This window comes from Tasmannia lanceolata, unplaced genomic scaffold (genome assembly GCF_043159265.1).
Source record: "Tasmannia lanceolata isolate RefF3 unplaced genomic scaffold, GAP_Taslan_0.1 ptg000020l, whole genome shotgun sequence".
NCBI classification, from domain to species: Eukaryota; Viridiplantae; Streptophyta; class Magnoliopsida; order Canellales; family Winteraceae; genus Tasmannia; species Tasmannia lanceolata.
In genome coordinates, this window is record NW_027518697.1 from 5450437 (window position 1) to 5476666 (window position 26230).

The following is a 26230-nucleotide window of genomic DNA, read 5'->3' on the forward strand; positions in this document are numbered from 1 at the left end:
CCATTGAGCTAAAGGTTCAATTCCTAGCCCTCTTGTAGTTCAAAAGAGTAATTATAAATACACTAGAGGTGGGGTGGCCGAGGGAAGAAAAGGGGGCAAATATATCACTTTCCCAATATCTTATAGCCTCTTACAATTCCCCCCAGTAGCTATCCTCATTCTATAGAGTTAAGGGGGATTGATATATTCGCCCCCTTTTCTTCACTGAGCCGCCTCTGTAGTGTAAAAATAGTCATAAATACAATAGAGGGTGGACCAGTGAAGAAAGGGGGGGTGAATATCTTATAACTTCTTACAATCCCCCCAATAGCTATCAATATAAAATCTCGTATAATCTAATAGAAGAAAAAATAAAATAAACCAGGAGTACCCATTCTATAGAGTTTTATAATATTAACCTCGTTTTCTTCCCTGGGCCACCCCTTGTAGCATAAAAATATCATGAACAGTTGTATAGAGTAGAGGGGTGGGCCGGGGAAGAAGCGAGGGCGAATAATTCACTTCCCATATCTTATGCATTTACTTCCCAAATGAATGCTCTTAAAAGCCCATACTCCTAATATTTAATTCATGTTTACCCAATCAGACCCATCCGAACAAACTCTTCACTTCTTCCCATTAAGGGCAGTTGGGAGATTGACACGTGTCATCCTGACCGGACCCCACCTCTTTCTAGAACTCCTCGCCAGTCTGTAAGACTGTAACTATCCAGTAGCTAAATATATGCCGTGCAGTTTTCAAGAATAACGAATATACCCCTCCAAATACAGCCCGAGAGGCTCCTGAATTGGCCCAATACGAGAGAAACTAATTTCTTCTAGAACTGCCATTATTGTAATTAAAGGCTTATACCGGTGTCTATTATATTACAAGACCCTTCTAGGAAACTGAGAAGTCAAGCAGAAGACTCCAACCTGGGGGTGGAAATACCAAAACTTAATTAGAAATATCGAAGAAATCTAAAGAAAATCAAATATCATCCATAAAATCTGAAGAGATATGAAAAATAATTTTTTGTACCATTTATTTCCGAAAATACATCTGCTTCTAGAATGCAAATTTACAGGCTCTTTTAAACCATTTTCCTAAAATACCCCCCTATGAAATCCAGTATTTTTTCAGAAAAGTATAGTAGGTCCCACTTCGTAGAATGATCCAAACCGTTCATCTATTGGGCCACAGAGTAAATAGGCTGTACCCCGTAGATCATTTCCATAAGATGATCCCAACACTCCGATCTGTGGACACTGCATATTTTAAAAACCTCAAGATCAGAGAGTTAGGATTATCTTATGGATATGATTTACGATGTGTACAACCTACTTACATTGCAGCCCAAAAAAAAAATGAACGGATTCGATCATCCCTGTGAAGTGGGTCCCACTCTACTCCATGAAAAATGGGATTTGCTACGGACCATCGCAGAAGGCATTCCGTGGACCGGCTGTTGCACGAGAGCATAGCCACATAGGATGAATAAATGAATATGACAAAATCTGTTGCAAAGTGGCTCCTCTATCATGCAACAGCCGATCCTCAAAATGCTTTCCGCGATGGTCCCTAGCAAATCCCATGAAGAATACTAAGACCCCCTTTTGAAAAATCTACAACCCATAAGGGTATTTTGGTAATTTCACAACAAAGATGAAAGATGAAAAAGGAAAGACAAAGAAAGAGGAAACGTATTTATGAGAGGGGAGAAAATATTGGAAGCATGTGGGTAACATGTTACTACTTCTTTCCCCGCCATTCCGCCTCCTCTTTGGATCCTAACCCCTTCCTCAAGAAAAAAATTAAATCCATATTTGCAATTGCTAATCACATATAACTCTAATCTAAACCATTCTCCTCGTCCCAACTAACTTATTTTAATCAAAACTCTTCTCCCTTCTCTTTCTTTATATATAATTTTTCAGTCTTCTCCTTCAAAGAAGCTTCTGAGGAAGAAAAGGCAGGGTTTTTTTTATGGGAAAATCTGCTATTACTTGTTTTTTGAATTTTCATTGTTTACCATAAAAAAAAAATCTAATGTTACGTTCCCATCTCGAAGATAAACATAAGGGGAGACTTTTTTTTTCTTTTGGTTACAGATGTGGTAATGTTTTATAGACATTAATTGGGATTGTGAAATTAATGAATGAATGGATTTTGAGTAGTGGGTTGAGATTTTAAGGAGTGGTTGGTTTCTGGGTTTTGTTCTAAATAGTAAATATTGGATTTGGTGGCGGGGGTTGGTTTTTGTGATTTTTTTTGTTTGAATATGTATTCATTGGAGCTATTATTGTGTTGTGGGAAACTGGGAATTTTTATACTTTTGTGATTTTATTTGTGAAGCTGTTGTACTTCTGTTGAGTTTTGGGTTTTGAGTTGGGAACTTTTCTGGGTTTTGATCTAGGATTTGGTGCTATTTTGGGGTTTTCACTGATTGAAGTTGCCTTTATAGGGAGGTTTTTGTTCTGAAGGAGCAGTTTTTTCTTTTTCTTTTGTAGGTTTTATCAATTTTCTTCAGGTGTGGTGAAATTCATGGTATAGAGGATGACTGGTGGTAGGAAAAAGACTGTCAATTTCAGAAAAATATACACATTCACATGTGGGAAATCGTCGTTCAAAGACGACCACTCGCAGATTGGCGGTCCGGGTTTCTCGCGGGTGGTGTTCTGCAATGAACCTGAATGCGTAGAAGCTCAAATTCGCGGTTACAGCGACAATTATGTTTCTACAACCAAGTATACATTGGCCACTTTCATACTCAAATCCTTGTTTGAGCAATTTAGGAGGGTAGCCAATATATACTTCCTTCTTGTTGGCTGCTTGTCATTCATTCCTCTGGCTCCTTACTCTCCTGTTAGCGCGCTCCTTCCTTTGATTGTTGTAATTGGTGCTACCATGGCCAAGGAGGCCGTCGAAGATTGGAAGAGGAACCAACAGGTACATTTCAACTCCCTTTGTATTACTAGTACTTCTACTTGTTTCAATGTTTCTTATCAACACTGTCTTTTTGGTATTGAAATTAGAGGATTATTCTACTGATTTGTGCTTGATGTGAGGACATCTCTAGATTGAATTGCAGTTCAACATGATCATGATAAAATTTCCACTTGTCTCATTCTAACATAAAAAAATCTCGATGAAGAGGTGGAGATTAGAGCGGTGCTTCACGGGCTTCAGCTCACTGAGCCCAAACTTCTTGATCGTCAAATAGTAGAGGGAGGCTCCCTCAATGTCATTGGCTTCAGGGGTCTTCCTCTCATCCTTGGAGATTTGCTCATTGGATTGATGAGATCCAAGACTAGGCGGCAGGATCGTCCATCTCCTTGCAGCATGTTAGAAGATGCGAAAAATTAGATGCCGGTAGAGTTGCTAGAGGCGGTGCTGCAAGAGAGAGGCTTGAGATTTTTTATTTTCTTCCCCGAGATGTTTGTATTCTTGTTCTATGTTTGTCATCTGTGTATTGATCATCTTGGTCGCTGGGGTTTTGCCCCCTTTATCTAGTAATATTTCTACCATTTCGAAAAAAAAAAACATAAAAAAAATCTCGAACCTTATAGTCGATTCGATTCATTTTGAAGTGAAGATTACTAGATTTTGCATTGATTTTTAGTCACAATTGGGTAATCCTTTTACTATCAATGTTTCTCAAGGGAGTTTGTGGAACCTTGAATAATTGTTAAAAGAATCCATGAAAGACTTTGCCAGGTCTTCCTGCAAGATAGCATCTCTGTTTTTTCTGTTGGATCAGAAGGGAAATCTAAGCTTAGAAAGGGCATGTTCAGGGAGAAAGTACTCTCTTATTGAATTTCATTAGGTGCTATGTTCTTTTGAAAGGATCTGCCTCTTTAAAATTTGGCCAAAAAAAATCAATAAATAAACTGAGGGTTTGTATATGTATGTTGCAGAGGCTGTGCTCACCTCTGGCTTCATTCATGTTAGCCTATCATATCATCAAACCCAACCAACTTACTCCAGTCTCTCAATGACTCAATTGATTTCTTGACAAACCAAATTGGAAATTTGGCCATCATGTGAAACGCGAGACAAAATTTAATACTCAATTGACTACTTACAAAAGAAGAAGAAAAGTTTTCACAAGATTTATTACTAATTTCTAGTATACTCTTTATCGATCCACAACAACTTGACTCTGTTGTGAGAGATGGTTCTAGATAAAAACATGAGCTTATTATATTCCAGTGCCCTTTTGATTGTTTCAGGAGACCCATCTTTTGATGAACTTTGTGAAAAATTGTCAACTATTTTGTAGTTTAAGGTTGATTTATGAATAACCTTTGTGCATATTTGAACTCCTGATTCAGATTTCTACCTTCTTTATTCTGTTACATAATCATGCTAATGCACTACGACCCAAAATTTACTATGTGGAAATTTTTTCAGGATATTGAGGTCAACAATCGGAAGGTTAAAGTGCACATCGGCAATGGCAGTTTTGATAATACTGAATGGAAGAATCTGAAAGTTGGAGATATAGTAAAGGTGGAAAAGGATGATTTCTTCCCTGCTGACCTTCTCTTGCTTTCGTCTAGTTACGAGGATGCTATCTGCTATGTTGAGACAATGAACCTTGATGGCGAGACAAATTTGAAACTAAAACAAGCATTAGAGTCTACTTCCAATTTACATGATGATACTAGCTTCCAGAATTTCAACGCATTAGTTAAATGTGAAGATCCAAATGCAAACCTATACACTTTCGTTGGAAGTATGGATTTTGAAGAGCAACAGGACCCTCTTACACCTCAACAGTTGCTTCTGAGGGACTCAAAACTCCGTAACACGGACTATATCTATGGCGCTGTGATCTTCACAGGTCATGATACGAAAGTTCTCCAAAATTCCACAGATCCCCCATCAAAGAGAAGCAAAGTCGAGAGACGAATGGACAAAATTATCTATCTTTTGTTTGGCATCGTGGTTTTGATGTCCAGTGTTGGATCGATTTTCTTTGGAATAGCAACTAGAGATGATCTACACAATGACAGAATGAAACGATGGTATCTAAGACCGGATCACAGTACTGTTTTCTTTGATCCTAAAAGAGCACCTCTTGCGGCATTACTACATTTTCTGACAGGCTTGATGTTATATAGCTACTTGATTCCCATCTCTTTGTATGTGTCTATAGAAATTGTCAAAGTTTTGCAGAGCATTTTCATCAATCAAGATGTGCACATGTATTTTGAGGAGGCAGACAAGCCTGCACGGGCCCGCACTTCCAACTTGAATGAGGAGCTTGGTCAAGTTCACACGATACTCTCAGATAAGACTGGCACGCTGACCTGTAATTCCATGGAGTTCATCAAATGTTCTGTGGCTGGAAAGGCTTATGGTCGTGGCGTTACAGAGGTAGAGAAGGCGATGGCCAGAAAAAAAGGTTCAACTTTGGTTCAAGAGATAGAAATTGAGGATTTTTCAGAGCATCACGGAGATACAACCCGGTCAGTTAAAGGTTTTAACTTAAAGGATGAACGCATTATGAATGGGAATTGGGTTGATGAGGCTCACTCAGATGTTATTCAAAAGTTCTTTCGTGTAATGGCGATCTGCCATACAGCTATTCCTGAAGTGGATGAAGAGTCCGGTAAAATTTCGTATGAAGCTGAATCACCGGATGAGGCGGCCTTTGTTGTTGCTTCCAGAGAACTTGGCTTTGAATTTTACCAGAGGACACAGACAAGTATTTTACTACACGAATTGGATCCCGTGTCTGGTATGAAAGTTAAAAGGTAAAAATTTTCATTTGGTTCATCCATGAAAGAAAAATGTTTCAATTATGAGTTTTTTTTGGTGTGTCATTCTAATCTATTATGCTCAAGGTAATGTAACAACTTAAAGAGTCCGTGTGTTTAGCCACTATTTCCTTTTTGCAGATCCTATAGGCTTTTGAATATCTTAGAGTTTAACAGCTCCCGAAGGCGGATGTCTGTGATAGTAAGAAATCAGGAGGGCCAGTTGTTGCTACTCTCCAAAGGTGCCGACAGGTTTGTGAGCTACACAACTTACTAAAGCTTTCCGGGTTACTAGATATTAATAAACAATTTAGGCATGATTAAACTCTTCATATATAAGTCTTTTAGTTCCAATTAGCTCTGTCCTGTAATGTCCATTATATGTTTTATGAACAGCGTCATGTTTGAAAGGCTCGCAGACAATGGAAGGGCGTTTGAGAATGAGACTAGGGATCACCTGAACGAGTATGCTGATGCAGGTTTGAGAACCTTGGTCCTTGCATATCGAGAACTCTCCGAGGAAGAATATAAGGAGTTTGAGAAGGAATTTGGTGAGGCCAAGAACTCGGTCAGTGCAGATCGAGTTGAAAACATTGATGAAGTGGCAGAGAAGTTAGAGAAGGATTTGGTTCTTCTTGGTGCCACAGCTGTTGAGGACAAACTGCAAAATGGCGTGGGTGCATCTTAAGAAATCATTTAAGTAAAACATTTTACAAATTAAGTATAGTTTGGAAGTGATTTTCTTCTTTCTTATTTTCAGGTTCCTGAATGCATTGACAAACTTGCACAAGCCGGGATAAAAATCTGGGTTTTAACCGGAGATAAGATGGAGACGGCCATCAATATTGGGTATGCTTCTGTTATATGTTATGGTCCTAAGTGGGGGCCCTCATAGGTATGGGACTGGGTGGGACCCAGCCTGGTATGGGATAGGTTTAAAGGGCCTTGCCTAACGTCTTCCATCAGCTCTGGAGCTTTTTTTAGCTCCGGAGCTTTTGGCATATCGGTAAGGCACCTAACATTTTGGTATCAGAGCAGCCACCACGTCCCGTGTTCGAGTCACGGAAGGGGCGACTTGTGAAAAGGGCGACCTGGAAAAAAGGCCAGAGTGAAAGCCGTCACAGAGTGGGCCGCCGAGGACGGCGGGTGCGGAAGCGTGGTGGTATGTTATGGTCCTAAGTGGGGGCCCGCCTAGGTATGGAACTGGGTGGGACCCAGCCTGGTAGGGGCAGGTTTAAAGGGCCTTGCCTAACGCGTTCCATCAGCTCTGGAGCTTTTTTTAGCTCTGGAGCTTTTGGCGTATCGGTAAGATACCTAACATTATATCTCTTGAAAATACATATTGTCTTATATATGATTGATTCTCCTTCCGTTTGTTTACATGTTTTTGACAGACGTTAAATTTTGCAGCTTTGCATGTAGTTTGCTGAGACAAGGAATGCAACAGATAATTATCAATTTGGAGACACCAGAAATTATAGGATTGGAGAAAGAGGGAGACAAGGATGCCATTGCAAAGGTTAAAACTATTTCCTTCTATGTTGTATTCTCTATACGTAATTCTTAGGTTTTTTTTTTTTTTTTGAAATGATGAAGAAAACTTACTAAAAACAGTAAAAGAAGAATACGAATTTTACGTCATTCAAGCTATTGCATTTTTTATTGTATTCTTTTTCTTATAATATCATTGGTTAATCGTGAAGAGCAACTGAATTAATGTGACTTATAATAACCAGAGCCCAATTAACTACTTATAAACATGCAATGATGATTAAATGACAAAAAACCCTTGTACTAAGTCAACAAGTGACTACTGAGCTTGATATACAAAACTTACTAAATGTGCTTGATCTGTGAATAACAGATCTACAGTACTAACATTGCACCTATACTCAAGCGTAATTTGAAACATGTACTAGTGACCATGTAATCTGTATAAAGATGATCAAAATGTATGCTTGATACTCCACCTCAAATTTTAATGTATTTCTATTTCTTGGATAATTTTTTTATTACTAATATGTACATATCTATATCGAGATATGTGTGTGTTGTGTGTACACCCACATTTTAAATGGAACTGATCTTTGTAACTGTTCAAGTATGACTGTCAGTTTCACCGAGTTTGCCTCTTCTAACACCTTGAGTTTGCATCTGACACTGATACAATTTTTTGCTCAGTAACAAGGTGTAACTAGGGGTGCAACTTGGGTGGGCTCAACCCGAACCGAACAAGTTCAACCCAGAAAAAAGTCGGGTTGGGTTGAGTTCGGGTCGGCTTCGGGTTGAGGGCTTGGGCAACATGACCCGAGTCAACCCGACATTTTTAATAATTTTTTAGTTTTTTAAGCTTAAATTCTCGGGTTGAACTCTGGTTGGGTCGGGTTCGGGTTGGCAAAAAAGGGTTCCTCAGGTCAGGTTGGAACTCGGGTCGGGTCGGGTTGGGGTTGGCCTCTGCCCGACCCAGGTTGCACCCCTAGGTGTAACTAATTTGGTGGACTTCACATTGTAATTGGAATTTCACGTTCCATGATTCCTAATTCTTGGTAATTCTTTTCCCGTAGAATGGTATGAGCACTTCAAGCCGAGCGAGAAGGGACTGAGGTTTGCTGTGCTGTCTCACTAAAGCTTGGAAATGCCAAGCTGGTCCTAGCGTTGCTAGCCTTTCATTGGGCCTCCTAAACTTGCCACCATCATACTAGATCCAAGATTTGCATAATTAATTCAGCATTGGAAAATTGTGCTGTGGTTTGGAGTTAGTGAGTTGCTATTTAAGGAACCGACAATTTGATGTCACACTTATGCTCTTATTTCTCTATCAATAGCCATGCCATTGGAATATTTGGCCCATTTAACATGGACACTGACGTGAGGTTTGAAAATGGGAGGCTTTAAAAACCCAACATGTCAGTACATCGCACAAATGTGGTGACCAAAAACATCTCTGGATATATGAAAAACATAAAAAACCAACACATTAGACTACCCAAACACAAGGAAGATGTAAATCTGCACCTTCCCTAATTGCTGTTGGATTCAAGTGAAACACATGGTCACAGCAATTAGGGAAGGTGCAGATTCGGACATACAGCAGATGCAGTCTAGATGGACCATTTTTTAGGTGGATTGAATAGTATGAGATCATTGCAACTATTTGGTTATCAGGACTAGTTCCAGTATTCTTGTATCTCTACTATCAGCCTTGGTGGATATTTTTAATGAAATTTTCTTCAAATATATTAATGGATAAATTAAAAATCCATGTATCTTTTATTTGGTTTGGGTGCCTTGGTTTTCATTTCAAGTTGGAAAGGTCTTTCCTCACTCTCTCAGATTGTAGAGCTGCTGGTAATTGGGATTTTAACCAACACCATTTGTTAAATGTAGGCCCATGTTGATTAGTGACTTTACACAACTGAACAATAAGAAAATAGGTTAATCTGACTTTGGTTTCTTATCCTGATTTACTTTGGAAGTCGCCTGACTTTATTATTTGATCCCTTATCAACGTCTACATCTCATCTGATTTTACGATCCATGGACAATTATAACATCTATAGGGATTATTTCTTATCTTTTCAGGCCTCAAAGGCAAGTGTTGTCCATCAGCTAAGTGAGGGAAAGTCACAGCTTATTTCATCAAGAGATGCATTTGCTTTGATCATTGATGGCAAGTCACTGTCTTTCGCTCTGGAGGATGATGTCAAGAACATGTTCTTAGACTTGGCAATCAGCTGCGCATCTGTTATTTGCTGTCGTTCATCACCCAAACAGAAAGCCCTCGTGAGTGCACATAATCTCTCTAGAGTGTAGCCCTCCTTGGTTTTTTTTCTTTAGTTAATGCCTGTCCTTAAGGAATCTGAACTGTGTCTGAAAACAATGCAGGTTGCGAGACTGGTTAAAGATGGCACACGTAAGACTACATTAGCAATTGGTGATGGGGCCAATGATGTGGGTATGCTTCAAGAAGCTGATATTGGAATTGGTATCAGCGGTGTTGAAGGAATGCAGGTGAACACAAAATGCCTTCATGATATCTATATTGCATTTTTCATTCTTTTTCATGTTTGTTAATCGCGCTTATTTCTGACCTTTTTTACACCTACTATGTGATATTAGGCTGTCATGTCAAGTGACATTGCAATTGCCCAGTTCCGATTTCTGGAGCGTTTACTGCTCGTACATGGACATTGGTGTTACAGAAGGATCTCATCAATGGTACAGACTCCATTCCTGTAATTTTAAACTGTAATTCTCTTCACAAATTGAATTGAGTTTGATGTGTTCAATATGTTTTGCAGATATGCTACTTCTTTTACAAGAACATTACATTCGGTCTTACTCTCTTCTTTTTTGAGGCATATGCATCATTTTCTGGACAATCAGTGTATAATGAATGGTATTTGTCACTGTACAATGTCTTCTTCACTTCGCTCCCTGTACTTGCTTTGGGGGTATTTGACCAAGATGTTTCTGCAAGATTTTGTCTGAAGGTACTACAAACCAACACTTCTTTTAGTATTTCATATGGAAGTAGACTCCTTAGAAAGACAAGTGTCTTATTTTGAAAATCTACTCTAAATATATTGTCAAATTCAAGTTTGGAGGTCAACAATGACAAAAAGTTTTTAAACATGAAAACAGTTTGCTCCATGTGACCACCATCCAGCTTCCTGCCTTTCATAAATATTTAAATTTTGCTCCAAGTGACTATCATGCAGCTTCCTGCTTTTTGTAAATATTTGAAAACAAGTACTCTTTTTTTATACAGATTTTTTTTTCTTCAATGTTATAAGTTATAACTCCTCATATTTTTCTATTCTTTTGACAATGACATCAGATTTTATATTTACACTATCTAGTTACCCTCTGTTCTGGTTGGACAAGAGATGCCCTTCTAGCTCTACAAATGTGTCTAGAATTATATGAATGCAAAGAAAACTAAAGCACGCACACTCATGGAAACTATTTAAAATCATACCTTTAAATTGTAATTTATCAAAATTAATCTTCTAAAGAATTAATTGCATATTAAGAATGCTAGCTTAACATGTTCTGAATAAACTGTATGAAATGGACTAAATGATCACTTCTATCTCTCATGCAGTTCCCTCTACTGTACCAAGAAGGTGTGCAAAATGTTCTGTTCAGTTGGCTACGAATACTCGGCTGGATGGTCAATGGGGTTATCAGCTCCTTCATCATCTTCTTCTTCTGCACCAACGCATTTCAGCACCAAGCCTTCCGTAAAGGTGGAGAGGTTGTCGAAATGGAAATTCTTGGGGCAACACTCTACACGTGTGTCATTTGGGTTGTAAACTGCCAAATGGCTCTTTCCGTTAGCTACTTCACATTGATTCAGCACATCTTTGTGTGGGGAGGCATCGCCCTATGGTATATTTTCCTTTTGGCGTACGGCGCCCTATCTCCAACCTTGTCAAGTAATGCCTATATGGTCTTCATTGAAGGATGTGCTCCTGCTCCTTCTTACTGGCTTCTCACACTCTTTGTTGTGATCTCTAGCCTCATCCCATACTTTTCATACGCTGCGATACAAATGCGCTTCTTCCCCATGTATCATGGAATGATACAATGGATTAGACTGGAAGGTCTATCTGACGACCCTAAGTACTGTCAAATGGTGAGGCAGAGATCCTTGCAAACAACGACAGTTGGTTTTACAGCACGTTTGGAAGCGAAAATCAGAAATGTAAAACACAAGGTTCATAATTCAAAACAATCACCTGATCATTTGAGGGTCACTGATATAGTTTGATTTAGGAGGATGCTCAGTTGTTGAACGTGGTGCACAGTGGTTTCATGGAATCACTCCTCCCAAGGGCGGTAAGAAATGGGCTCATTTTCTACTTTATGGGCCAAAAATGTTGACATCAAATTCGACAGAGCTGTTATCATGGCCTTCTGTGGATAAACTTCCAGAGAGGGGATGTGTTCTGTTGTATTATTAGTGAGGCGGGCAGGACAAGCCCCAAAAGTTGTAAATTTTGATTATAGGCCTTTCAAGGGGACATTTTTTTTTTAATTTATCAAACATTCATTTTGTATTTCTGACATACATATCAACTAAGGAAGTCCAATCCAGTTTTAGATAGTTTCAATCAGACTTTTCCCCTCTCCTTTGAGTTTCTCTTTTAAGATTTGGATTTTATTATAATCTTCTTTTGCTACAGATTTTAAGATACAAAGAAACAGGTGGCTGTGTCATGGTGGGTCTTGATCTTTCAGGATGCCTTTTTTCATTAACAATCAGCTTCTTCTTTTATGGCAAGAATGAAATATTAGGAAAAGCTCACGACCAAGATGATCGAGGCAAATAAATAACAGACAGAAAGGGAAGAAAAACAACAATCAAGGAGGCAAAAAATAAAAAATCTCCAAAACACTCAAGCAAGACTCTGCAATGCTATTCGCTGAAAAAAATAAAAAATCTCCATAACACCCGCTCGAGCAAGACTCTGCAATGCTATTCGCCAATCTTTTCACATGTGCCCTGTTTAGTTGAAAAAAATGTGGAAGACGGCTGGGCATTTTCCAGAATATGGAACACCAGATGTTGTTTGGTTGCCAAATTTGAGTTCAAATTCCATTTGTCTACAAGACATGGAGGGGACATCAAAGGTGGCGCCTATGTGGCGGAATTGTCACCCCTACTAATCTTCCAACCAAAAACCTCCATTTTGGTGGATTTTAAAAGGGAGAAGAGTAGAATATGCGTTGTCTTGTGTAATCATTACATTTTTCTCTCTTTCTCTCTCTTCCCTTTATCTCTCTTCTACTATCTATTTTGGTAATGGCACCCCTTTATTTTCCTCACCTCTTCTAGAGGTTTGACGCACTACCAAACACGCTACCGCTCTTCCCCTATTCTCCTCTAGACAACTCTACACATCTCCCATCCTTGTCACCTCCCTGTTGACTACTACGTCCACAACTCTCCCAGCGAACCAAACAGGGCCATGCCGCAAGTCTATCTTAGATCTCATCGACTAGGTCGACAAATCTTGATGGGTGGGGATTACTACAGTCCATCCACCTTATCACACTAAGCGAATCTCCCTCTACTGTCAGCCTACTGAGGATGCTAGCATCTGATAGTCTAATACCTTGGAGAAACGCTCTTAATTTTGCCTCAACAATCGGCTTCTTATTGATGAGATGAAAAGATTGTCTTCTCAAAAGGCGCCACTGAAAACTAGAAGAGGTTAAGCAACTGAAAACTGCCAGACTATCAAGCTATTGTTTTGAATTTTGGATACTATGATTTTTGCATTTCCCTTTCCTAAACTGAACTGCTTCTATTTGTTAGAGGTCTCCATTCTCCTGTCTAAAGGAAGCTGGAATTTTCTTATATCTGGTGTTTATATATGAAATTCTAATCTTTTTGGTTATTGTAACTGATACTAGAGCTAGGCCACCCTCATGACCAATTAGAGATTGGAGATATGATTGAGTCGGGGCGCAAGTGGGCTGAATTGTGGTCTGTCCAAGCCAAACTCAATAGCTAATGGGCCAAGACCCAACCCGACCAAGCTTGATTAATTGACCCACCTAACCCAATCATCAAGTGATGGAAATGAATACAATCTTAGCATGAAAAAATTTACTAAACAACACCATATAAACCATATATGATATTTCTTACTTCTAATATAATTTCTTCATACTTTTATTGCGGATGAAGGAAAATCCTCAATTAAACTGTTCCCCGACGCCTTCGGCACCCCTCGATCTCTCATCAACTTCCGAACTCTCTCAGCATCGACCCATCTGCCCACAGTAGCATATACATTCGCTAACAGCACATACGAAGACGCATTGCCCACGTCCAGCTCTATCAACTTCTTAGCAGCCCTCTCTGCCACCTCTACTTGCCCATGTTTCAAACAAGCACTTAACAAACTCTTGAGAACAAAGGCATCGGGCTCCATTGGCATCCCCTCAACCAAATTCCAAGCCTCCTCAACAAACCCACCTCGCCCAAGAATGTCAACCATACAACCATAGTGTTCTACTCCCGGAGTAATCTTGTACACCTCTCTCATCAGTACAAAATAATACCGACCCGCCTCAACCAACCCAGCATGGCTGCAGACGGTTAGGACCCCGACGAACGTGATTCGGTCCGGTGTCAATCGGGAGCTAACCATTTCTTCGAAGAGGTGGAGAGCTTGCTCGCCTCGCCCATGCGTGGCGAGTGCCAAAATCATGGCAGTATAAGCGGGGGCGTCTCGTTGAGGCATTTCATCGAACACATGGAGTGCCTCTTCAATGCACCCGCATTTCGCATACATGTTTAGGAGTGCGGTGCTGAGGGTGGCGGTGAGAGGAATGGCATTTTGTTTAATGTAATGGCGAACCCAATTTCCTTCCTGAAGGGCACCGAGGTGCGCGGCCGAGGAGAGGAGGGATACAAGTGCAGCATTGGTGGGTTCTACGCGGGCGTGCTGCATTTCTTGGAAGAATGCCAAGGCATCCCAGTGGCGCCCAGATTGAGAGTAGGCCGAAATTACTGCGGCCCACGAGACGGCATTACGAGCAGGCATTTGTTCGAAGGTGTGACGGGCTTCATCGGGGAGGTTGGACTTGGCGTAAGCCGAGACAAGGGCGGTATAGGTAACAATGTCTGGGTGGGGAATTTTGTCGAACACTTGGCGAGATGTTTTGATGAGGCCGGCTTCGGCGTACAGTGTGATGAGGGAAGTTTGGAGGAAAGGGTCGGAGGAGAAGCCGAACTTGAGGAGATGGGAGTGTAGGTGTTTGACAAAATGCGGAGTTGAGTTAGTGGAGCATGATTTGAGGAGAAAGGTGAAGGTGAATTTGTTGGGAGGGGCAGTGGAACGTAGCATGTGGGTGTAGAGGGAGAGGGCTTGCTGTGGGAGAGAGGTTCGGAGGAAGGTGTTCCATGCGAAGGTGGAGGAGGAATTGATGGGACCAACCATCTACAAAGTGTCATTTCACCTTAGGTTTTAAGGCATAAGTGAGGACCGTTTGAGAAATTTTTATAACTAACCTACCTCCTCTATGAATGGGGAAACGATATTTCCACCTCCTTGAATATAAAGCCTAAGAGGCCGTTTGGATACGCGGATTTGAGAATCCAGGTTTTTAGTTTAAAAACAGTGTAAAAGATGGTTCATGATCAAGCTGCTGCCGCTGTCCTAGCAGCGTTTCTTGGATTTTAAGTAAGAAAACCAGGTTTTAGGAATCTCTCCTGCATCCTGAGATTTCTAAAACCTGAAAAAATAGGAGGATCTGCTACTCTCTTGCTGACAGAAAGAAGGATGAGAAGTAAAAATCGATGGCTGGTCCGCTTCTGCTCTTGTCTCCTAGCTACAATTTTGAAGAAATCCCGGATTCTAAAATCCGCATATCCAAACAGCCCCTAACTCGTTAGTTTTCTAACTACAGGACCAAAATCTCTAGTATTGATGAAAAACTTCCTTAAACCAGTGAGAGGACGCAACGATCGACCATCTCTGAGGGCCCATTTTGTGACGGCTTTTATATTAGTTGTTCTAACTTCTAAGCAAGGTTCTAAATTTCGACCGAAATCGAAATGGGTAATACTCGAAAATTTACTTTATTTCGAGAGAAACTTCGAAATTTAGGACGAAATTTTGCTTATTCCAAAATTTCGAATCTTGATAATTATTTAATATTATCCCAAAATTTCAGCCGAAATTACTAAAATTTTGGAATCTTACAAGATAAAACAGCCGTTAAAAGATTTCATCAGATTTCGGCTGAAATTTCAGTTTCGGTGAAGACCGAAATGCATTCCGAAACCGAAATTTAAAACATTGCTTCTAAGTAGCCCTTTTAACAAATCGTCTGCTTTCACCACTCTTGCTTTGGTTGTTCTATGTAGCCCTAAGCCCTTTTCACAAATAGTCGGTTCTGTAACTCAAACACAAGGCGGGCCATTAGACATAATGTTAAATGTTAGATACCTAACCAAAATCCTCATGACTAATGGAGCTCGTTAGGCTAGGCCTTCAAACTACTTAGGATCGTCCAAAGGAATCCAGTGCCCTTATACTGTCTCTTCCTTAAACTCCCTCCCTGCTGTTTTCACCCAGCACTATTTAGCACAAAGGAGATTGGGAACCTTTCTCCATTACCTAACTTTCCTAGTGGAACCACCTCTTGTTCTTATCATGTCAGGAAAAAATATTTCTTGTATTTTTTCATTTTATGAGGTTCTCTGTTGCCCCTTCATAAACAAAGGCCAACATAAGTTTTCTTTAATTTTGAGTATAGCTCAACCGAAAAACAAATATTAACAATTTAATTTTTTTTTTTTGAATACGACAAAATAGTTTGAAGATTGATGGGACAAAATAGTTAATCGGAGGAACGTAGGTTTAAATTTTGATGGGAGCTCAAAAACAAAAGCTGGAACCAACAGGAATTGAAGGAATTATCTGTGATGTCCTCTTATGCAGGACGGGCGGGAATATGTCACTTACATGAAGTCATTAGCCAAAACCAAACCTTATAATAGGGTCTCGAGGGGTAAGTGAATGCTCACCTTGGCCCCTCATTAATTGAAGGTGATTCCTTGCTTGGGGAACCAACAATCTGAAAGGCCCTTGAAGATCAGCCACCCTCATAGTGAAGATTAGCATTGCTGACCCTCTCAAATTCAGCACATAAGGAGAACAGCAAAAGAAGGTATGGACAAATTGGCAAATGAAGGGGCGGAATAAGGTTGGAAACTATAGCTTGGGTGGTGAATTGCAGCTTGTTGTTTAGTTGCTGATAGGAATCACGATTCACAACCAACCATTTAATCATTTCTGCAGATCCCATTCGGTTGCTGCGCCAGTGCCGGATGAGGCATTTGTAACCACGAGCGCCCTTGGTCATCATATTCACGGAATCTATTCTCTTGATTCTTGTTCATATGCAGCTTCTTTATGAATTCTGTCTAAGAGGGCACTGTTTGTGGGGGAATCATACTCAAGCCTCTGTAGGGAAGGGGTGCCTTTGTTGGGACGACTTGTGCTTAAAGTGAGATAGAGAAGAGGAAGATGACTTGGAAACACAAGGATTCTCGCTGGAAGCCAAATGCAAATATTATGTACTTTCGCTTCATGATATGAGAAGTAAAAATAGACAATTTCCACAAGTTAAATTGTCAATAATTTATTTTCAATCCAAGTACGGGCTGAGTTGAGAAACCATGAATGATCTTAATACATCACAGAAACATGCAAATATCACAATACTATTTCCTAAATTGATTCTAATTACCATTTCAAAAATAATATTGTTCCTTAAATTACCCAGGGTTTCAGGAGTTCAGGCACTTGAGAATTTTCTCACCCCAATACAGGTTGGGTCACAACAATACAACAAACAAAATGATAAACAACGCATAAACCCAACTAAACAAACAAAAGACTATCTTGGCACAACAAATACAGCAGGTCAAGCAGGCTACGGAGGGGACTTCGTAGTTTCTTCTGGCTTGTAACTCCTATCCACTTTAACCACCTTGGCTCAAGTTTCAAAATCATCAGCTATATAGTGCCGAGGCGGGTCGTTATCATTTTGTACTAAAGAGGAATGGAATTTAGAGAAGATCGCAAAGATAAGAAACACATGAATGGTGAAACTAGTGGTATTGAAAGAGAAGGTAGAGATGATGATAACGTAGAAGATCTGGTTGGAGAGAGTGACAAAATCCATGGGTAGAGACGCATTACCTTGCTGCTGAAATGCCAGCTATGCTTAGGCTAAAGGTAAACAAGAGCTGCTTCAACTTTCCATCACCAATCCTACCCATTCTCCTCTCATCGATCTTATCTCTCTTAACCAGAGAGTTGCTGGTCGAGAAAGATAAGATCGAGGAGAGGAGAATGGGTAGGATTGGTGATGGAAGCAGCAAGGAAATACATCCCTCCCATGGAATTGGTCATTTTCTCCAACCAGGTATTCTTCGTTGTCATCAGCTCTATCTTCTCTTTCAATACTCACTAGTTTCACCACATGTCTTCGCGAATTTCATCATGTCTTCCCTACACTCGGTTCCTCTTTAGTACAAAATGATAACCAATCTGGCTAGCTACAGGCCGTTAGAACCACGACCAACGTTATTCGGTCCGACATCAATATGGAGTTAGGCATTTCTCCGAAGAGGTGGAGCGCGCCTCGCCCGTGGTTGGCGAGTGCCAAAATGGTGGCGATATAAGCGGGTGTGACCCGTTGAGGCATTTCGTCAGACAAATGGCTGTATAAGCGGGGCATCTCGTTGAGGCATCTTGTCAAACACATGGAGTGCATAGAATTTGCATACATGTTTAGTAATGGCACACCCAATTTCTTTCCCGGAAGGGAGCGGCAGAGGAAACAAGGGAGACGAGCACGGAGTTGGTGGGTTCCAACGATATTGCTTCCCACGATTCTTCTTTTGAGATGAAACAGGGAAAAAAAACAGAAGGAAGAGAAAAGAAAGAAAACAAACCGTGGGAAGAAGAATGGAAAGAATATCTCAGAGGAATCTATTGAAGGCGCAAACCCACCTTAGATTTCCCACTTTCCAGAGCCAGAAAACCCACATCTTTGAAATGCTTCGATTATTCCAAGTTCTCATCTTCCGTTCAGAAAAATTCCAAAACCCACCTCTTTGAAATGCTTCGGCTCTACCAGATCCTCCTGATTTTCTCTTTCCGTTGCAGTAAGAAAGCTTGATCCATTTTTATTTCCTTCCCTTTCCCTTCTCTAGATCCCATCAAACCCTAGCTTTTGTACGAGTTTTAATACAACCAGCACTTATAAAAAGTAAGTATTTATAGCACCAGTAGTTATCCTCTCTCTCTCTCTACAGCACAACCCACTCTCTCTTTCTCTAGTACAACACTTGTACAAGTGGGGCGGGGCTGGCACTTAAACCCACCGAAAGGGGGATCCGCCCCGCCCCGGGATTCCCGAATCAAGCGGGGGACGGGTACAGGGGCGGGGATTGCAAAATTCCCCGAAGTGGGGGACATGACGGGAGGGATGCCTCTAGCCCCGCCCCGCCCCGCACTCCTCATCTCTAAAATTACATAAATATCCCTATAAGTGGCTGTCTTCCCATAAATTGTTATAATTTTGTTTAGAAATTTGGATTCTTATTTAATAAGTGTTGAATCAGATTAAAAAAAAGTAGAAATTTTTATTATAGAAAGGCGGGAAAGGGGTGGGGAATTTTTCCTAGTAGTGTGTGGAGCGGGGATGGAGATTAGATTCTCCCCACAGGGCGGAGACGGGGAATTTTTACGGGGACGGGGAGTGCAACATCCGGCCGTTGCCACCCCTTGCCCCCTGTCTATGTCTCCTTCGACTCCTTGGGTAACCTTAGTGTGTTTTTCCAACATCCGGCCGTTGCCACCCCATGCCTACGTGATTCAAGTAAATGAGCCCTGCTCAAAATCCATCTCCATACGATGATCCAAACAGTCGGAGCATTAAAATGATCATATGAAGATGATTTTCACATAAAGGCCTATTTACATTGGGCACATCAAATGAAAGGTTTTGGATATGGGAATAAGAGCAGCAATAAATTTTCTAATAAATATGTGAGTACGGATGTGCACGTATCTTTTAAAAATAGAGCAGGACCCACCTTGCTCTATGATCTAAACCATTCAGTTGGTGGCAGGGACGGAACCAAGGGGGGTCCGGGGGGCAATTGTCCCCCCTGAAATCCATGAAAATTTCAAAATCTAGGGAATAAGGCCACGTTTGGATACCAACAATATTTAGGTTTGGATTTAGTAGATATTTTGAACTCGATCAGATCCTTAGATTTCCAAATCAGCTACAAAGTGCAAAAAATTCTGATTTTCAAATCTGTTCTGCGAGACATTATTTGAAAATCAACATTTGTGGCAACTTCCTTCACCATCGCTGCTCCTCGACGTTGCTCCGACAGCAGCGAGACTTCCCTCCCTCCCTCTCTCTCTCTTAAAACATGATCATGAAGATGATTGATGTGTTTCGTATCCAAAACTCAAATCCAAATCAAAATACAAATGCATGAGGTAACCAAATAGGGCCAGAGTTTTTCATAAAGTTATCCCCTCTTCTATGAAAATCGGGAATCTTCCCTATCTTATAGGATTTTGCCAACTAAATTAATGCCTTTTTCCACCTAGATTAACTCTATCCAGAATCTTCCACCGATTAATGCCCTCTCTCTCTCCCTTAGGTTTAAAGGCATCAGTGGTGAGAGGTCGCCAGGATCGACCATCTCTGAGGGCCCATTTTGTGACGGCTTTTATATTAGTTGTTCTAACTTCTAGGCAAGGTTCATATTTCGACCGAAATCGAAATGGGTAATACTCGAAAAGTTACTTTATTTCGAGAGAAACTTCGAAATTTAGGTGGAAATTTCGCTTATTCCGAAATTTAAGGGATTTCACCCAAAAATCTCGATTCTTGATAATTATTTAATATTATCCCAAAATTTCAGCCAAAATTACTAAAATTTTTAGGAATCTTACAAGATAAAAACAGCCGTTAAAAGATCTCATCAGATTTCAGCTGAAATTTCAGTTTCGGTGAAGACCGAAACCGCAATTTAAAACATTGCTTCTAAGTAGCCCTTTTAACAAATCGTCCGCTCTCGCCAATCTTGCTTTGGTTGTTCTAGGTAGCCCTAAGCCCTCTTCACAAATCGTCGGTTATGTAACTCAACACAAGGCGGGCCATTAGACATAATGTTAAATGTTAGATACCTAACCAAAATCCTCAGGACTAATGGAGCTCGTTAGGCTAGGACTTCAAACTACTTAGGATCGTCCAAAGGTATCCAGTGCCCTTATACTCTCTCTTCCTTAAAGTCCCTCCCTCGTGTTTTCACCCGCAACTATTTAGCACAAAAGGAGATTGGGAACCTTTCTTCATTACCCAACAACTTTTTATGAGGTTCTCTGTTGCCCATTCATAAACAAAGACCAACAAAAATTTTCTTTTCTTTTCTTTTGAGTATAGCTCAACCGAAAAACAAATATTACCAGTTTTTATTTATTTATTTATTGAATACGACAAAATACTTTGAAGATTGATGGGACAAAATAGTTAATCTGAGGAACGTAGGTTCAAATTTTAGAAGTTAAATTTTGATGGGAGCTCAAAAACAAAAGCTGGAACCAACAGGAATTGAAGGAATTATCTGTGATGCCGTCTTATTCAGGATGGGTGAATATGTCACTTAAATGAAGTCATTAGCCAAAACCAAACCTCATTATAGGGTCTCAAGGGGTAAGTGATTGCTCACCTTGGCCCCTCATTAATTGAAGGTGATTCCTTGCTTGGGCAACCAACAATCTGAAAGGCCCTTGAAGATTAGCCACCCTCATAGTGAAGAATAGGATTAGGAGAACAGCAAATGAAGGCATGGACAAATTGGCAAATGAGGGGGCGGAATAAGGTTGGAAACTATAGCTTGGGTGGCGAATTGCAGCTTGTTGTTTAGTTGCTGATAGGAATCACGATTCAAAACCAACCATTTAATCATTTCTGCAGATCCCATTCGGTTGCTGCGCCAGTGCCGAATGAGGCATTTGTAACCACGAGCGCCCTTGGTCATCATATTCACGGAATCTATTCTCTTGATTCTTGTTCATATGCAGCTTCTTTATGAATTCTGTCTAAGAGGGGACTGTTTGTGGGGGAATCATACTCAAGCCTCTGTAGGGAAGGGGTGCCTTTGTTGGGACGACTTGTGCTTAAAGTGAGATAGAGAAGAGGAAGATGACTTGGAAACACAAGGATTCTAGCTGGAAGCCAAATGCAAATATTATGTACTTTCGCTTCATGATATGAGAAGTAAAAATAGACAATTTCCACAAGTTAAATTGTCAATAATTTATTTTCAATCCAAGTACGGGCTGAGTTGAGAAACCATGAATGATCTTAAAACATCACAGAAACATGCAAAGATCACAATACTATTTCCTAAATTGATTCTCGTTACCATTTCAAAAATAATATTGTTCCTTAAATTACCCAGGGTTTCAGGAGTTCAGGCACTTGGGAATTTTCTCACCCCAATACAGGTTGGGTCACAACAATACAACAAACAAAATGATAAACAACGCATAAACCCAACTAAACAAACAAAAGACTATCTTGGCACAACAAATACAGCAGGTCAAGCAGGCTACGGAGGGGACTGCGTAGTTTCTTCTGGCTTGTAACTCCTATCCACTTTAACCACCTTGGCTCAAGTTTCAAAATCATCAGCTATATAGTGCCGAGGCGGGTCGTTATCATTTTGTACTAAAGAGGAATGGAATTACAAAAGAGGAATGGAATTTAGAGAAGATCGCAAAGATAAGAAACACATGAATGGTGAAACTAGTGGTATTGAAAGAGAAGGTAGACATGATGATAACTTAGAAGATCTGGTTGGAGAGAGTGACAAAATCCATGGGTAGCGACGCATTACCTTGCTGCTGAAATGCGCAAGCCTTCAGCTATGCTTAGGCTAAAGGTAAACAAGAGCTGCTTCAACTTTCCATCACCAAACCTACCCATTCTCCTCTCATCTATCTTATCTCTCTCGACCAGAGAGTTGCTGGTCGAGAAAGATAAGATCGAGGAGAGGAGAATGGGTAGGATTGGTGATGGAAGCAGCAAGGTAATACATCCCTCCCATGGAATTGGTCATTTTCTCCAACCAGGTATTCTTCGTTGTCATCAGCTCTATCTTCTCTTTCAATACTCACTAGTTTCACCGTTTATATGTTTCATGTCTTCGCGAATTTCATCATGTATTCCCTACACTCCGTTCCTCTTTAGTACAAAATGATAACGACCAGCCTCAACCAATCTGGTTACCTACACGCCGTTAGAACCACGACGAACGTTATTCGGTCCGACATCAATCTGGAGTTAGGCATTTCTCCGAAGAGGTGGAGCGCGCCTCGCCCGTGGTTGGCTAGTGCCAAAATGATGGCGATATAAGCGGGTGTGACCCGTTGAGGCATTTCGTCAAACAAATGGTTGTATAAGCGGGGCATCTGGTTGAGGCATCTTGTCAAACACATGGAGTGCATAGAATTTGCATACATGTTTAGTAATGGCACACCCAATTTCTTTCCCGGAAGTGAGCGGCAGAGGAAAGGAGGGAGACGAGCACGGAGTTGGTGGGTTCCAACGATATTGCTTCCCACGATTCTTCTTTCGAGATGAAACAGAAAAATAAAAAGAGATAGAGAGGAGAAAGGGAAAGCAGATCTGAAGAGGAAAAGAAAAGGAAAGAAAACAAACCGTGGGAAGAAGAAGGGAAAGAATATCTCATAGGAATGTGTTGAAGGAGCAAACCCACATTATATTTCCTACTTTCCAGAGCCAGAAAACCCACATCTTTGAAATGCTTCGATTATACCAAGTTCTCATCTTCCGCTCAGAAAAATTCCAAAACCCACCTCTTTGAAATGCTTCGGCTCTACCAGATCCTCCTGATTTTCTCTTTCCGTTGCAGTAAGATAGCTTCATCCATTTTTTTTTTTCCTTCCCTCTCCCTTCTCTAGATCCCATCAAACCCTAAATTTTATACGAGTTCTTTATACAACCACTACTTATAAAAGTAAGTTTTTATAGCCCCAGTAGTTATCCTCTCTCTACAGCACAACCCTCTCTCTCTCTCTCTCTCTGTATTAGATTAGATTAAATTCTCCCCGAGGGGCAGGGACGGGGATTCCCCGACATCCCCGAAGCGGGGACGGGGAGTGCAACATCCGGCCCCGCCCTAACCCGTTGCCACCCCTTGCCAAACGGTCGGAGCATGAAGATGATTTCCACAGAAAGGCCTATTTACATCAAATGAAATGTTTTGGATATTGGAATAAGAGCAGCAATAAATTATCTAATAAATATGTAAGTACGGATGTGCACGTATCTTTTAAAAATAGAGCAGGACCCACCTTGTTCTATGATCTAAACCATTCAGTTGGTGGGCCCTAGCGTAAATACATCATACCACAAAAATCATCTCCATCGGATGATCCTACCTCTATCAATAGAGATTTCTATATGGTGCAGTTTATCTATAAGAATAGGGATAGGATCATCCAATCGAGCTGAATTTTGGGGCAGAGTCTAGTAACATTAAAGTTGAAGAGCTGAAGGATTTGGATCTTCAAACAATGTGTACTTCATTTGTATTTTTGGAAATACATGCTCACCTAATAACAGACGCAAGACACACTGGTGCTCACCTCACCTGCATGCGTGCATCAATTAATGCATATTTTTAAGAAAATTCATAGGGTCACTTTGTTGGAAGATCCAAACTGTTCATCTGTTGAGCTTCAACATAAGTAGGCTATGCCCCAAAAATCATCTCGACGATCCTAACCCTCTGATGTAATACAACGACACCATATATGATTCTCAACGGATCGAAGAGTTGAGATCATCATACGGAGATATTTCTAAGGCAAGGCGCCTATTTACGTTGGGTGGCAACAAATGAACGGTTTGGGTCTTTGAACAAAGTAAGCCCAAGTGATTTTTTCTTTTTTTTTAAATACACTTGTGGCGTCCACCTTCTTCAAAAATCTAAACCATAGATTGTTGGGCCCTGTTCTAAGAGGGGAGGGAGAGGGGTGTGGAGAGAATACTGATTGTGAATAAGTATGGATGGGGCTTAAGATTTAAACTGTTGGGCCCCACCAACGGTGCATGTTGGAGAGAGGGAGATGAGGGTACAAAAGTTTTGTAATGGAGGTAGAGGGAGAGTTAAAAACTGGTTGTACAAAGTAATATACTGGTTGTGGCTTCACGGGTGAATTTATTACCCCCGACGTATTTAAGTTGGCAGTGTTAAATTAATCCTTTTTTGTCTCTCCTCGGAGTATCTTGCGTCCCCCGAAAAAAGCCACAGCATGCAGAAAACCAAGACCGGAAAAAGATGCCTAAAAACCAACCCGACATGGCAACATCCAGACTAGCAAAAGTGAAACAAATGACTTGACTTCCTTGTGGTCTAGTGGTGAGACCCAGAATCGCCCTTTGTGGCAATCAGGAACTAGCCAACTTCAAAAAGATAACCCCATCAACCATTTTTCCTCCCTCAAGCTCCAATCAACCAACTAAAAGCGCATCTATACCTGAGAACCAAATGTCCTGGAGATCCCTTTTTGCTAAGATACATTCACAGAACCCCTCCCCCTCGTGGAATTCATCGAACCCAACTCAAATATAGAAGGGGAGACATGTATCGAATTTGAAGAAGAGGACTTTGAAGATGGTACCAGCACATGGACAAATTGTCTGGTTGGCTAATTTCTCGGCCAGCGGCCGTATTTTCTTGCCTTGAGAAGAGCCCCTTACCAGAAAGTGGAAGCTGAAATGGGGAGCTTTAGTTGTTTGCCATAGCCAATAGATTTTTTCTCTTCAAATTCTCCAACACTGAAGACTACTCTCATTTTATGGAAGGCAATGACCTCAACTATGGAGGTCGACCCCTTATCTTCTGAAGATGGACCACGAATCTTTCACCTGAGAAGCTCAACCTCTCCTCAGTTTCTATCTGGGTAAGACTACCTAATCTCCACCTCAAATTCTGGACTTCGCACAGTCTGAGCAAGATTGCCAGCGGAATCCGCAAGCTGATGTACTTGGACACGCAGACTACCGTAGCTGCAAGGCTCAGCTACGCGAGAATTTGCGTGTCGAAGTAGAAGATGGAACCCACGTCACAGATTCCATCCTGATAAATACTCCGACAGGGCCATTGCTGCAACCCATCAAATATGATTGGAAACGCCAACCATGCCCTATCTGCAAATCATTCAAACCCCCCCCCCCCCCCCCCCCACCCCCCCCCCCCCCCCCCCCCCCAAATCAAATCCTGTCTGAAAGATACGAGAGAAAAGGAAAGAGAGAGAAGACCCAAAGGCGAGAATGGACACCTGTCCAAAAGGATGCCAAGGAAAGGAGGCCAATTCAAAAGATAACCCCCTCCCTAGAGCAAGACCCAACCCCTCACATAGAAGAAAACAAGACTCAAGACACACCAATTCCAGAAGAACAACTCCCAAGAAATTGCCAAGAAGAGCTTCCCCCAAAAGATAGCATTTTGCAATGCTTCGCCTCAGAAATACATACGCAATCCTTGAAGACACCGAAGAGGAAGCAGGGCATCAGAATGCTTGCACTATCACCACCAGCAGTGAAGAAGGCACCTCTGAAGATGAGGAATTAGGGGAAGAAGAAAATCACTCATCGGAGTACTCCTCAGATAATGAAGACGACCCAACAGAAACTGAGGATCCAGAAATAAAAAGGGTGAGTGAAGGAATTCAACTCAACAATGAATATGGAAGGGAGATTACTACCAATCCTTCGAAATCATTCGCTCTGACGATGAATCAGGGAGAGACAAACAGCATAGGAAAGAATCTTGAAAGAGGAATCATGGGCGGATGAGCATCATCTAGTCAATTCGATCCCAATTGAGC

The 26230-nt window shown here is 41.0% G+C and overlaps 1 protein-coding gene, 1 long non-coding RNA gene and 1 pseudogene across 2 annotated transcripts; 1 reads left to right on the forward strand and 2 right to left on the reverse strand.

Annotated features, from left to right (window-relative positions):
- Positions 1 to 1702: 1702 nt before the first annotated feature.
- Positions 1703 to 11866, forward strand: LOC143855043 (putative phospholipid-transporting ATPase 9). The gene is made up of 12 exons (XM_077365211.1): positions 1703 to 1951; positions 2490 to 2928; positions 4393 to 5741; positions 5886 to 5996; positions 6141 to 6417; positions 6505 to 6593; positions 7155 to 7263; positions 9327 to 9527; positions 9630 to 9755; positions 9864 to 9962; positions 10046 to 10237; positions 10852 to 11866. Exons 2-12 carry the CDS (start codon positions 2536 to 2538, stop codon positions 11518 to 11520), a joined length of 3615 nt encoding a protein of 1204 aa, XP_077221326.1. The 5' UTR covers positions 1703 to 1951; positions 2490 to 2535; the 3' UTR covers positions 11521 to 11866.
- A 1557-nt stretch (positions 11867 to 13423) lies between these two features.
- On the reverse strand, positions 13424 to 14704 carry LOC143854860 (pentatricopeptide repeat-containing protein At3g62890 pseudogene; annotated as a pseudogene).
- A 2191-nt stretch (positions 14705 to 16895) lies between these two features.
- On the reverse strand, positions 16896 to 24233 carry LOC143854590 (uncharacterized). Its single transcript, XR_013237551.1, has 2 exons — positions 22210 to 24233; positions 16896 to 17476 (listed from the first exon to the last, which is right to left on the reverse strand). It is a non-coding gene; the product is annotated as an uncharacterized LOC143854590 (long non-coding RNA).
- Positions 24234 to 26230: the final 1997 nt, after the last annotated feature.